The 14,419-nt window shown below is 44.7% G+C and overlaps 1 protein-coding gene across 2 annotated transcripts; it reads left to right on the top strand.

The window, feature by feature from the left end:
- The first annotated feature begins 3,495 nt into the window (after nt 1-3,495).
- On the top strand, nt 3,496-12,563 carry Trim21 (tripartite motif containing 21). Of its 2 annotated transcripts, XM_042280970.2 has the most exons (7): nt 3,496-3,609; nt 4,887-5,290; nt 5,669-5,764; nt 6,930-7,160; nt 9,037-9,059; nt 9,636-9,736; nt 10,235-12,563. In XM_042280970.2, exons 2-7 carry the CDS (start codon nt 4,895-4,897, stop codon nt 10,777-10,779), a joined length of 1,392 nt encoding a protein of 463 aa, XP_042136904.1. In that variant the 5' UTR covers nt 3,496-3,609; nt 4,887-4,894; the 3' UTR covers nt 10,780-12,563. The 2 variants fall into 2 exon arrangements, with proteins under 2 accessions (XP_042136904.1, XP_076405160.1); XM_076549045.1 differs by lacking the exon at nt 3,496-3,609 and having other exon boundaries at nt 4,716-5,290.
- Nucleotides 12,564-14,419: the final 1,856 nt, after the last annotated feature.

The following is a 14,419-nucleotide window of genomic DNA, read 5'->3' as shown; positions in this document are numbered from 1 at the left end:
TTTTTCCAATACTCATTAATCTTGTTTATTTCAGATGTCTTTACTTTATAAAATGACTCTGCACATTTTCTTTTAAAATGAAAACTTTTCATGTGAATTTTTTTTCTTTTTTATTGAGAATTTTGTACATGCATATACTGTGTTTTGATCAACTATATACACCATTCCTTTTCCCCCAATTCCTCCCCTATTCCCCCACCATTTTTTCTACCAAGTTCATGTGCTTTTTTTAAAAGCACACTGAGTCATTTCAAACTTAAATAAATTAGAATACATGAAGCTCTTGGGAAAAGACCTATAAACTTTACACACAGTCTTTTGACTTCTCCATAAGACATTAAGAGCTGGCTTTGGTGGTCCATCAAGCCTCCTCTATAACCACATACCACATTAACTTCCCCCTACTCCATGGTCAGAGCTGTAAAAGAATTTTAATTTAGTTTTTTATTAGGGACTATATCAAACTAATTCAGAGAGAGAGAGAGAGACCAGTTCTCCAGGTATACCTCAAGCAGCCAAGTTATAAGCAAAATTAATCTCACATTCTTTGTACATTTGTTTACATTGTTTGATCCATAATGGGGTCTTAAAATTTGAGATTCCATCACTTCCTGGGGGAAGTAGAAGGAGGAAGTTGGGGGTTCCTGGAGGAAGTGGAATGCTATTTATATATATATATATATATATACATATATATATATATATACATATATATATATATAATGCCAATTCTTACCCTGATTTTTTACTATGCCTAGGAAAATCTGAGCAGTTTTCTAGTGACACTATTTACATTAAATAAGTGGAATTTTTCAAACAAAGGAAGTGATATTCCAGCATATCTGTTTTTCCATCTGCATTGTATCTGCCAAGAGCCACCATTTTTAAACCTGCTCCACTAAGCTATTTCCAAAGCACTACCTAGAACCAAGGAACTGTTTTATATCTAACAAGTCCTAATAATGGGGCTTCTCTATGGAAACCATTGGTCTGGAACCTGCACCATCAGTTAGGACAGGTGGTCAGCAGAACTGGGGTATGACCTGTTGAAAGCACAGGTATGGCACCAATTTGGGAATCCCGTCTGCTGTGGTCTGAATGTCTGTGTCTTCGTGAAATTCATACATTAAGATGATGATGATGATGATGATGATGATGATGATGATGATGACAAGAAATGAAGCTGTGGATTAGGATCCTTACAAAAAAGGATTCAAAGAGAAGGAAGGCCTCATCTTGAGAAGAAAGCAAGTAGGAGGCAGCAAATCTGCTGCTGCCTTATCTTGGGCTTCCCATTCTTCACAACTATAAAAAGAAACATGTTTTTTATGAATTACTCAATAGTGACATTTTATTATAGGAACAGAAATCAACAAAGGCCTTGCCTATGAGAGTAAATGGTTATCTGTAGTAGAATATTATTTTAAGGTGTGTTACTTTTGTTTATGTTGCATTTGTTTAACTTTAAAGCTGTGTTACTGTGCCTGTGTAAAACACCTGATGGTTTAAAAAAGAACTGAACGGCCAATGGCGAGGCAGGAGAAAGGATAGGCAGGGCTGGCAGGCAGAGAGGATAAATAGAAAGAGAAATCTGGGAGGGAGGAAGAAAGAGCAAGAACAAGGAGAAGAGGACGTCTCAAAGAGAGGGCCAGCCATCCAGCCACCCAGCCACCCAGCCATCTAGCAACACAACCAGCAACAGAGTAAGAAAGAAAGGTGTACAGAAACAGAAAAAGCAAAAGCCCTGAGGCCAAAGGTAGATGGGATAATTTAAAGTTAAGAAAGCAGGCTAGAAATTGCTCTTTGAGTTTCCATAGTTGAGATACCTTTCTGCACGTTAACGAGTAGGCTGCCAATATTCCCTTTGATTGAAACAATAAAGTTTTCCCTTTGTTTAAAAAAAAAAGAAGAAAAGAAAACAGGCTAGAAATAAGCCAAGCAAAGGCCGGACATTTATAATTAAGAATAACCTCTGTGAGTGATTTATTTGGGAGTTGGGTTGCAGGCTCTCCAAAAGAGCAGAAACAAACAATAAGAGCTATCCCATAATTCTGATGCATGATTAAACCAGCAGCCTTCTATCACCCTCTCTTGTCCCTCCCCCACGCCTGGTGAGCCCTTCCTCTTCCTAACTGGTCCTCCTCCTCCTTTCCTTGGAGCGTTAGGTCACTAAATTAGAAATATACAGAGGATGCCCTTCCTGTCCTGGCCAGAGTGGACCGATCCCTACCACCAGGACAACTTCGATTACTGACACACATTAAAGTCGTGGAGACTACGACTAAAACCCAAATTCCACCTTCTCATTTCACTAGCATAGCCAATGTGCTGGACGTTCATGTCAATGGCATTATTCCTTCCCAAATAAAGACATGGGTCATTTCAACAGGAAAAAAAGGAAGACAAATATCGAAGTACCATCTGCGGATGAAGGGAATTTGGAATGACAGTTTGGATCTTCAAACAATTACTAACGTGGGAGTTACACTATATTATGTTAGTCAGTCTGTGTGAGCACGCACCAACACAAGCGTAGGGTGGGCTTGTCAACAGAAACAGAGCGCCATCTAGTGGTAAATAACAAAATGTACCTTATCTTGGGACCCAGGTTCTTTTCTAGCCTCCAAAGTTGGCAGGCTTTCTCCATGCCTGCAGGAAACAGCAACAGGTCTTCAGGGGTATGAGGCAGAGTCGTTTTCTGATGTCTACAGCTCTCTTCGTCCATTCAGATGCTTGACTCTGTGTTTCATTCTACTTTCTAGGACTGTTTGTGTTCCTGGAATCAAATCCCACTTCGGTAGTACAATCTAGACAGTAGATGTCACCTGGTGGCCTTTCACTCAGAAAATCTCTCTTAAATAGGACTAGAAATTTCAAAGCATGAGATGTCTTTATGCTTCCTAAATATAATAAATATTAAGGAAAATTCAAATGATGCTTTTAGCTCAAGTTCTAAGACAGTCGGTGCCCATAAATCTCAACTCCCTTCATTGGCACAACACCTATCTTGACATTCATAAGGAATAAATTTCTCATCTCAGACTATCTGAGAAGCGGAGAGCAAAATCGGAAGATAGAGTGATGGGAAATAAGCATAATTGAAGTACACTGTACAATTAATATATGCTAATAAGAACGGTGGCGACATCTTTCATCCCAAATTTTAAAGAACTGCCAATCTTGTGGGAAGGAATCCATTCCTGGAAGTAGTAAGCAGAATGTGATTCCTCTCCATCCAGACCTCTTCTCCCAGATGCTCCAGGTGTGAGGTGAATACCAGTGACAAAAACAACACATCGATATCCTGTAGGATACATTCTGGGAAATGAGACAAGGAGGCCTCAGAGAGAAGGGAAGCAGTTGGCGCCTGCGCCTGCGCCTGGCAACCAGCAGCTTCTAGCACCTCTGACCTCTCTCCTCTCACTCCCCGCCCCGTCTCCGCCCTCTCTACCCCCATCCTCCCTCTGCCGCTCAACTCCCGCTCCTCCCCTTGCTCCTCCCGCTTCCTTCTAGACTGGCCTCCGAGAGGAAACTGAAAGTGAAATTTAGAGAGCGGGATTGTGAAAGCGAAGCTGGGAACCGGTGGCCAACGCTGAGGACCCTGGTAAGGTGAGTAAGGCTGGGATCCCCGGCCCACCTAGGAGTGCTCTCTCCTCCGCCCCAGACTCGAGGAGCCCCTTCCCACCAGCGCCCCCGACCCTGAACCTGCCGGTCCACCTGCTGCTTCTCCTCAGCAGAGTTCTCTAGTTCCAGCCCTGGCGGGCTGTCCACACAGGCCAGTGGAAGCTGGGCTCTGAAAGTGACTTTCCTAGTCCCCTGGAAGGGGCTTTCCTGGTGGCTGGTGCCTGAGCTGAGACGAGGGAGTTAGTAAAGGTGGGAGAAGCAGGCTGTGACCCAGCCCAGAGGTCAGGGAAAGTCCCGCCCCTTAAAGAGCCCTGATGGAGGTGAGTGCTAGCCATTTATGTGCAGGAAGTTGAGACAGGTACTAGGCTTGGAGCAGCTTAGAGAAGAGCCCGGCGAGTGCTCCCCACAAATGTGTATGGATGAACACACATATTCATATGTGTGCCTAAACATTTATATAAGGAAACGTGTGGGCACACCTACATTGATGCATTTGTGCTCATTTATATTTTGTATATAAAACACATTAGGATAAATAAAGACAGCTAGGTATATATGTAGATACATACATACATGCACATGCAACCCCAATGACTGGAAATGTGCTCCAAGGTGATGTCATATCAAAATGAACGCACATCTTGAAGTGTACTTACATGAACCTGAGAGGGTAGCCAATGACACACCTAGGCAGTATGGTCCAACCTACTGTTCATTCACCATACATGCAGCCCATCATATTAGACCAAAATGTCTCATGTAATGAATAACTGCATAGACCTTGGCTCCTAATTCCTGACCCCTGTAGTTATTGTCAAGACTAATGAAGACTGACATAAGCTTGTAGCACCCAGGTGGAATATGGAGGGTCCATGGTAAATGTGGTCAATGGTCGGTACTACTACAAAGAACTTCTCTGCACCATGGAGGCATGAGATGAGGGGGAGTGTGTGGTTAAAGCCGGGACAGATGTGATGAAGGTAGAATTAGTAACAGCATTATCCCTGCCAGTGTTCTCTACCTCTTCTGGAAACAGTTCTGCCTGACTGACGGGATCGGTGGGTCAGACTGGAGGAGAGGCTGCTCTTACTCAGCCTGATGCTCCTCCCTTCTTCTGTTTTCCCTCCCATGTCGTTCTCTCACATTTTCTCCTTCGCATTATTTCGGGGAGTTTGGGTTTTATCCTGCTTTTGCTCTTGTCATGCGAACTCTCGTTTTATCTCTTCCCTTCCCCCACCTCTGCACTCCTCAATATTCTACAGCCTCAAAGATGTCTCTGGAAAAGATGTGGGAGGATGTCACCTGCTGTGTCTGTCTGGATCCCATGGTGGAGCCTATGAGTATCGAATGTGGCCATAGCTTTTGCAAGGGATGCATCTCTGATGTTGGGAAAGGTGGGGGCGGTTCATGTCCTGTATGCCGGCAACGCTTTCTGCTCAGAAACCTCAGGCCCAATCGGCACATAGCCAACATGGTAGAAAACCTGAAACAAACAGCCCAGGGTGACAAGAAGGGGACCCAGGAAGACTGCTGCGTGAAGCATGGAGAGAAACTTCAGGTGTTCTGTGAGGAAGATGGGCAGGCCCTTTGCTGGGTGTGCGACCACTCCGGGAAGCACCGTGACCACACCAGGGTCCCTGTTGAAGAGGCTGCTCGGATATACCAGGTGAGGCCCTAGCACAAAGGCATGCATAGGTATAAAGAAAACGGTCCATGAAGAGTGCTTTGTTCCCCCGAACAGTGGCTGAGAGTCACCCCTACAGCTGAGAAGTTGGAGGATGGGGGGCTATTTTCTTCTTTCACTGAGGGGTACTTTTGCATCAAATACAAGCTTATTTCTCAGGAGCAGAGGCTACGCCAGGGGACTGCTATAAGGTCATGCTTTCTCTGGCTTCCTGGTGGATTAGAAATGTAATGATCCAGATCCCATTACCCCATCAGTGTCGCTCTGTTTTGTAAGACATACTAGGTTTTCCCCCAAAGTCTTCCCAGCCCCCTCCTCCACATCTCTAGCTGAGGACTAACCTGCTACCTTTTTCTACAGGAGAAGCTCTGTGTGGCTTTAGAAAAACTGAGGAAATGGAAAGAGTTAGCCGAAAAGCTGGAAATGGATCTCGAAATGCAAAGAATAGACTGGAAGGTAAGATCCCGAGGATGGGCTGGGTAGCCAGGTCTTGACCTCAAGCAAGCATGACTGTGCCTCTCCAAGGGGTGGGAGAGTTGTTATATAGGTCCCTCCCCAAGAACCATCCACACTATATCTCTAGATAGAGAAGAATTAAGGAAGGAGGGAGGGAGGGAAGGAGGGAAGGAAGGAAGGAAGGAAGGAAGGAAGGAAGGAAGGAAGGAAGGAAGGAAGGAAGGAAGGAAGGAAGAGGAAGCTTGAAATCAGATGAGATTTCCCCCAATCTTCATAAAAATCAAGAATTACTGGAGAAAGTGTAAGAAGGTCATGCCATTCCTTCTGATCCTGTCTCAGTGGATAACAAACAGTCTTGGGCCACCAGAATCAACACTGTGGTTTCTGAGTCTGAGGTATCCTGTGAGAGAATCCCATCTCCTGCGCCCTTTAGACATGACAGAGACTGGTGGGAACAGCCTGCGGGATCTATGTAAGTCTGAGGTGGAGGCCCACCTGACTCGGTGGCTGCTTACTGGTGACCCGGTTATCAGTCCAAAGCCTGGTAAAGAACTAAAGCCTGTCACATTGGTCATTTGCTGGTAGAAAACGGGGTACGCATGAAACTGACAAGGAATGCAAGGGCCTCACAAGCAATCACAGACCCCAAAAGAGGAACTGGGATTAGCAAAGACTGGATCAAGCTATAGTGTCAAAACAGGTTATCAGGTGACCCTCCCAAGATGGCAGAGACTACCCTGAGGCCACTGTTGTCCCCAAGGCTTAGGAATAGTACATCATTGGAAATGGGAACAGGTTTTGTTCTCTGTGACTTGTTGCAATAGAAAGGCAAACGGACTCACATGGGCATTACTGGGTTTTGGAAGAAAGGTTGAGAAAACGTCTGTTGGTGCCAGAAGTTGCTGAAGCTGTAGCTTACTACAGCCCTAGCTTCAGTGTGCCACTTCCAGTGCTATTTCCCTGGTAGTCCCAGAAACCGTGTGCCTGCACGCATGCACATGAGAGCATGCTCTGTGCCTGGGTATGCGGGTGTGCATGCATTCATTCCCAGACATAAACAGAGGGATGGGTGACCAGGGAACAGAAGCACCTCCAGCACCAAAGCCTAGGAAATTGTTATTAAAAATAAAAATGTAAAATTCCTGTCTTTCCCTTGCCACCACAGAAGAATGTGGACACACAGAAGTCAAGGATTCACTCAGAGTTTGTGCACCAGAGTAGCTTGTTGGCCAAGGAAGAGCAGAGGCAGCTGCAGAAACTGGAGAAGGATAAGAGGGAGCACCTGAAACTTCTGGGGGAGAAGGAGGCTGAGCTGGCTGAGAAGAACCAGGCCCTGCAGGAGCTGATCGCAGAGCTGGAGAGGAGGAGCCGGTGCCCCAAGCTTGAGCTACTGCAGGTGCGACCCATGCTCAGTAGAAGGAGTAACTTGGGAGAAAACCAGAGCTATCTGGAACCACTCTTAAAGCAAGTGCGACCTTAATCTTTGATATATTCTTAAACTGAAATGTGGACCCAGGAGTGGCTTCCATTCCAGAACCACAGGGTACAGATACAAGAAAAAGTGCTCCATGTTGCAACCCTGGGACAGACATCCCTGGGAAGTGCCTACCTCAGCAGGTGCCAGGTGTGGGAGCCGGAGCATCGCACTTATCACATATCACCCTGATATATAGTATTACATATATTTTAAAGAATTAAATGAGAAAATCCATTCTAGTGCTTAGACAAGAAGCCATAAGAATGTTTTTGAAAATATAATTCACACGTCTGAGCTGTGTCGTTTCCCGCCATAGTGATAGGTTATGGGAACCTGTTTTTCTTTCCTGTGCACAGTTTCTCCATTTATGAAGCCCTAGAGGGGCTGGGATACCCGAGAGTGCCCCTCACATTAGCCATGGCCGTTGCATTTCCATACTTTATTTCTATGAGCTAACCACATGATTCTTCAATTGTTCTGCTTCTGCAAACAGTCTCACTCTCTCCCCAAAATAAATTTAACTTTAAAATAATTTTTTTCCAAAGCATGATAGTTAAGAAATTACATATTGGTGCTACTATTTTTTATAATTTTTTTCCCACAATGATAACTGCAGATTCCTAAACAGCACACAGATGGCTTATCATGATTCAGGTAAGTGCTACTGTGATCCCATTCCATGGATGAGAAAACTAAGGAGCAGAGACATTAATAGGCTTAGTGGGAGAATCAAGTTAAATGATGTCAGTTTAAGTAGTAAGGGGCAAAAGTTAAGATGAAACATGTACATAACTGTTTTTTGTTTTGGTTTTTGTTTTGTCTTTTAATTTATTATGTATACAGTGTTCTGTCTTGCATGTATCCCTGCAGACCAGAAGAGGTCACCAGATCCCATTACAGATGGTTGTGAGCCACCATGTGGTTGCTGGGAATTGAACTCAGGACCTCTGGAAGAGCAGTCAGTGTTCTTAACCTCTGAGCCATCTCTCCAGCCTGTACATAACTGTTTTTAAAATCCGTGCATATTCTAAAACCATCTTGCATCCACCCGTGATATGTTAGCCTCACATTGGAACACTATGGACTAGATGATCTCTATGCTTCTTTTCTCACACTGTCCCTCGGTCAGATGCAAACAGACATTTCTTTTGGAGTTTGTTCAGGAAAAGCTGATTATATTGGTTTGGTTTGGAAGGCTTTCTCTTGCCTGTCACTAATCTGGGCTCCCTGGTGCCTTTTGACTGAGCCTACAAGGCTGCCAGTTCCAGCATTATGCCTGTCACTCTCTGGGGACGAATATTCTCACTTAAACTCACTCTAAATACAGCAGAGGATTAGCCACAGCACAGGACAAAGCTTTCAACCAACTAACCCTTCCTCCCCAAACAGCTCAAGCCCATAAATGGCAAAGAGCCTTTCTGGATATCCTACCTCAGCCATTTTCTTCCTGAAACTGCTGCTGGGCTTCAATCGAGTTGTGCCTTTATTTTCCTCTTTTACCATCTCTGTGGTCAACTCCCCTCCTCCAAGAACCTAGCCCTTCTAAATTGTTTTCTCAATCAGTCTTTAAACCCCTGGTCATATCCTAGCGACAGGCCATGTTAACTTTCTAGATATTCTACGAGCAGTCACTTGTCCTTTCTGCTAAGAGCTAGTCAGAATTGTCTATGGCCCGAGGGAATGCTGCAGAGCAGACTCCAGAGAAAACATGGGTGATATCACTTGACACCAGAAGTCAAGTCTCAGTGGTCAATCAGAAACCCCAGAACTGACTCTATGCCTCTTCTCTCCTCAGGAGGTGACGATTGTCCTGGAAAGGTAAGGAGAGATTTCCTCAGTTAGAAAAGGGAATGGGAAGCATGTGTGCACAGTTATTGAGAAATAGTTATTGCGTTAGACACACATGCACTGGGAGTGTTCCCCATGCCTCCCTGTTCTCAAAGACCTGGTCCTCTCTATAACGTTCTCTGGCCTCAAAAGACTAGTGGACATCTCAGTTGGCAAATTGCCTGATGTAGATAGACTATTTCATCTTTATACAGTAAAGTCCTCACCAAAAAAAAACAACAAAAAAAGATAATCTGAGTCTGCTGGGACTCTCTAGGTTCTTCACAGAAGAACTCACATATTAGATGGTTGCCTATAAAATTAAATAGAAGCCACTTAGTAGTGACCTCTGGCTTTGGGAAGAGATGGAGGTTTATTTGAGTTTCCTAGAACTTGGAACTCCTGGATAGAAACTATTTTTTTTTCCTTTTACATGGACATCGAATGCATGAGTATTGTAAATTTGTATTGAATTTAATTATCAGAGTCGTCCAGGAAGGAGATCACTAGGGCCTGGGGTAGAAGACAGGAGTGCCAAGTAAGATTCTCAAACCCTTCTTCCTGTAGGAGTAGATCCTTCAACCTGGACACATTAGATGTTGCCTCCCCAGACCTGACAAGTACGTGCCATGTGCCAGGGCGGAAGAAGATGCTGAGGACATGTTGGGGTGAGGTGACTTCTAGGAACTGTGGGCTGGAACATAAGGGGATAACGAGAGTGAAGAGTGGACAGTCATGGGGAGCACAGGGTGCTGGCATGTGGAAGAGGTGGTCATGGGGAGCACAGCATGGTAGCATATGGAAGAGGTGGTCATGGGGAGCACATTATGGTAGCATGTGGAAGAGGTGGTCATGGGGAGCACAGCATGGTAGCATGTGGAAGAGGTGGCCATGGGGAGCACAGCATGGTAGCATGTGGAAGAGGTGGTCATGGGGAGCACAGCATGGTAGCATGTGGAAGAGGTGTTCAGTGAGTACAGGTGGAGCAAATACACATAGGCGAGGTTTCCTCACACATCAGAGGAGAGGCCAGAGTTGCTGTAGGTCATTTTCTCACATGGTGAGTTTCAGGGTCACACCTCACCTTTGAGTTTACATGAATCCCCTCACTACAAGCAAAGACTTGCTGACCCTACCCAGGCTTACCTGTGATCTTCTTTCTGCAGTGCATATTACTCTGGATCAGAACACAGCCAACTCATGGCTCATCATCCCAAAGGATCGGAGACAAGTGAGGATTGGACATACCCGTCAGAATGTGCCTGAAAATGAGGAGAGATTTAATAATTACCCCATGGTGCTAGGTGCCCAGAGATTCACCTCTGGGAAGATTTACTGGGAGGTAGATGTGACCAGCAAGGAGGCCTGGGATCTGGGGGTTTGCCGAGAATCTGTAAAGAGGAAGGGGCAGTTTTCACTCAGTACTGAGAATGGTTTCTGGACCATTTGGCTATGGAAAAAAGACACCTATGAGGCTGGCACCAGCCCCCAGACCACCCTCCACCTTCAGGTGCCTCCATGCCAAGTTGGGATCTTTGTAGACTATGAGGCTGGCATTGTCTCCTTCTATAACATCACTGACCATGGCTCCCTCATCTACACCTTCTCGGAGTGTGCCTTTGCTGGACCTCTACGGCCCTTCTTCAGTGTCGGTTTCAATGATGATGGAGGAAATGCCGCACCTCTAAAGCTCTGTCCACTAAAGATGTGATGAGGAGGAGCCAGTGCCTACTGACAGCACTTTCTGGACACTGTTACCTCCTCCTTGTCATGATCAAAGTCCAATGACTACTGAAGGCCGTGTCTGGATACTGTTACTCACATCCTATTGGTGTTCCTCGGCTGTAGACTCTGCCCTTTTTGCCCATCCAGTTGAAACCCTCCCACACCCTCATCTCTTTAGAGGAGTCAGGGCCCCAGAATGAAGGCATTAGCTGGGGGCAACAGAAAGTCAATGTCAACTGACCTTCCACTTGAATATTCCTAACATAGGTTCCTTAATGATTCCCTCCGTTGAAACAGAGTCCTCACAATGGACCCACACTCATCTAGCTCAGTCAAAACCACATTTCTGCCTCCTTTGTGTGACTTATTTTGTTTTCTTTTCTCAATTTCTTGACTGTTACCTTTGACCAGATGCCTATCTATTCAGAAGGGCTTCCTTCTGTGTCTCAGAATTTTGTCTCAGTCCTTGTTGATAAAGCCCAAAATATGTGTCTTTAACATTGTACATCTTTTGGTTTGGGTTGGATTTTTTGTTACTGGAGAGGTTGGAGTTTGTTTGTTGCTTTTCCTCCTTGGAATGCCCTATGCACTTCTTCATTTGTAGACTTGGGTCAAGAATATCTTCCAGGGTGACAAACCAGAGCCAGAATAAAGTAGTGAAAGTGGTTCAGGCAAGAGCTGAATGTAACACAACAGTATACTCATGTCCCCCACGGTAGCCGCAGTCTAGGCGCCATGTTAGCCTGGTCAGTGAGTCCCTGTAGTTGAATCTCACAAGGAAGAGACAGCTGTGCTCAGAGGCAGACTGTTAGCAGTTTATGGGTGTGCTGTTCCCTGCTTCCATTGCCTCGAAGAACATGAAATTAGTAGCTGACTTAGAACACAAACATATCCAGAGCTTCAGAAATACTGTAAGCAGATTTAAGATGAAGGATGGATAAATGCACAATAAGGAAAATAATTCAGCCAGTAGTTCCAGAAGTTTTTCCATATACTGTGAATGGAACCAGTTAGGACCCCACAGCTGCCAGGGTCAAGAAAGTGCAGCTGCCCCCTTGTTCAACTCAAACCAAAGAAACCTCTGGGCTCTCGCAGTGTGGCCTCCCAGAGACCCATGTCAACACAGAACTACAGCCGCTAAGGGTTGCGGGGGGAAGAATCCTGTGGGAGCAAGCACTGGGGTGAAAAGTACCCCGTGGGTGCAACAGGTCAGAGTACCAAAGCTTACTGCCGAAGACTTACAAGAAGAGAGATGTCTACCTCGGACAGCTCAAAGAATTGTCGAACTAACTGGCTAGGAGGATGAACAGAGGACTATAGACATCCTCGATGCCTCAAATGAAGGCTTTGTGGTACCCAGTGAAGAGGCCCAGGGATAGAACTGGAAGAGTATCAAAAGTTGGACCAGAAAAAAAAACATGTATTTCTTTCATTCCAAATCATGTATAACAATATGATGTTCCCTTTTGTTATCCGTTCTTAAGAAATCCCTTGTGGCTTTGTTTGTCTTAGAAGTATGCTTTGCAGAAGCCCCCCTCCCTTCTTAATAACTTTGAGGTCAAGCTTTGACCTTGTAGCAGAGCAGTGGGTTTGTCCATTCAGGGGAACAAAGTGGCTGACCATGGGGTTCACCGTGTGACTGATGGTCACACTGTTTGGACAAAAAGTGGTCTTTGTGGAACGAAATATAAACACTGAACTGAACTTTGAGCTAGTGTAAAGTGTGGCAAAGAATGTTTGGAGAAATAAATACCTTGAGAGTATTTAAAATATGCTTCTGTAATAATTTCAAAATATAAAGTGAAACCTGACAGATTTTTAATTTTTCATAAATTTTTGTAAGCATATAGTAATTTTCATTATTATGCTTTCATGCACACATATCAATGCACTCTGCTCATATTCACCTCCAACAGTGATGCTCCCTCATCATGCCCCATCACTCCCCCAAATAGTCCTCCCTTACCTTTCAGGGGCTTTTGTTGTGGTGGCATCTATTTTATGTGTAAGAGTGAGAAAGAAAGAGAGCTTTCCTCCCTGTTCTTTCCTCCCCTCTACGGTTCTTAAGCTGGTGAATTCAGGTTGGCCTTCCAGCAACACCCTGATCACAGTGGAGTCCATCCAGAGCATTTTAGATGTGTGGAGTTGTCTTGATGTAAGGCACTTTCTCTGACACCCAGAATGAGGTCATATCCTCTCTTGGACTTCAGATTCTGCCTTGGGATTCTTTCAGTGGTAGGGAATGTTCAGTAGCTACTCTGGGCCAGGCCTTGGAGTTGAAGACCCCACAGACCTATCCAGGCCTTTCAGTCTGTAGGGCCAACCTAACAAGGAACAGCAGCCATGAGTACAGCCAGTTGGGCCCTCTGTAGAGAATGGATACTATGTCCTGGGGCAAGGCTGCCTGAGAATGGTGTGGCTGCTAGAGCCGGAGCATTGCACCCCTTGTCAGTATGACAGAGCAAGTTCTCAGGAAATAATTGTTGGAATTAATACTGAGCATAGCTAAAATTTTCCCCTTGACTGAAGATGGAAGACTGCCATACTTGACCTATACAACACATGTTTTGCAGTCTCTCTAGAAGAAACCAATATAATAGGCTTATCAAAAAGGCATGTCTTATGCCGGGCGGTGGTGGCGCACGCCTTTAATCCCAGCACTCGGGAGGCAGAGGCAGGCGGATCTCTGTGAGTTCGAGGCCAGCCTGGTCTACCAAGTGAGATCCAGGAAAGGCGCAAAGCTACACAGAGAAACCCTGTCTCGAAAAAAAAAAAAAAAAAACCAAAAAAAAAAAAAAAAAAAAGGCATGTCTTGTGTGTTTATAAGGTGTGTTGGTTGTTCCCCATACCCCTATTTCTATACCCTGAACGTTCTCAGGCTTCTCTGGGAACTCAAGAGGAGAAGGAGCTCCAAGGAGGAGTCCAAATAATGGCATACAGGTTTTCTTGGGAGTCTAGCGTATGGTCGGGATTGATTAGTAAACAAAGCCTACTGACGACATAAATGCATGTGCACATCATGTGCAACTGAAGATTATTTTGGTAACAAACTGAATATGCCCTACTGATAGAATCTACATCTAGAAACAATTGACAACATCTCAGCAGCTCCAAATGGGTTCCCTTCAAGTCATAACCCACAAGGTAAATGCTAACTTCGTGTGTGTGTGTGTGTGTGTGTGTGTGTGTGTGTGTGTGTATCTAAACATCATAGATTTATTGTAATCTTTGACTGCTTTACATAAAACCTTTTCCTCCTTTCTCCAATATCTAGCTTAATTTTGCTTTGTAATGTTCAATATTATATTGGTAAGAGTCATCTCTTTTTTTATTCTATGTGTCTTTTACATCATGTATCTTGATCCAATTCATTATTTCATCCCTTTGCATCCACCTTCCACTGCTGCACACCCCCCAAATAAAAAAAAATTTAAGAGAAAATAAAATGAAAAGAGGGAAACAAAATGGAAGCTGTAGTGTGACACAGTGAGTCACACCATAAACCCCTTTGTCCATATCTTCACTTGTAAGTGTTTACTGTAAAGAGTCATTGGTCTGGTTCCCGGCCTCTGGTTTCTACCACACTATTAATGCTGGGCCCTCACTAGGGTTCCTCCTGGATATCC

Source organism: Peromyscus maniculatus, chromosome 1 (genome assembly GCF_049852395.1).
Source record: "Peromyscus maniculatus bairdii isolate BWxNUB_F1_BW_parent chromosome 1, HU_Pman_BW_mat_3.1, whole genome shotgun sequence".
Classification (NCBI taxonomy): Eukaryota; Metazoa; Chordata; class Mammalia; order Rodentia; family Cricetidae; genus Peromyscus; species Peromyscus maniculatus.
This window is presented reverse-complemented; position numbering and strand designations above follow the sequence as displayed.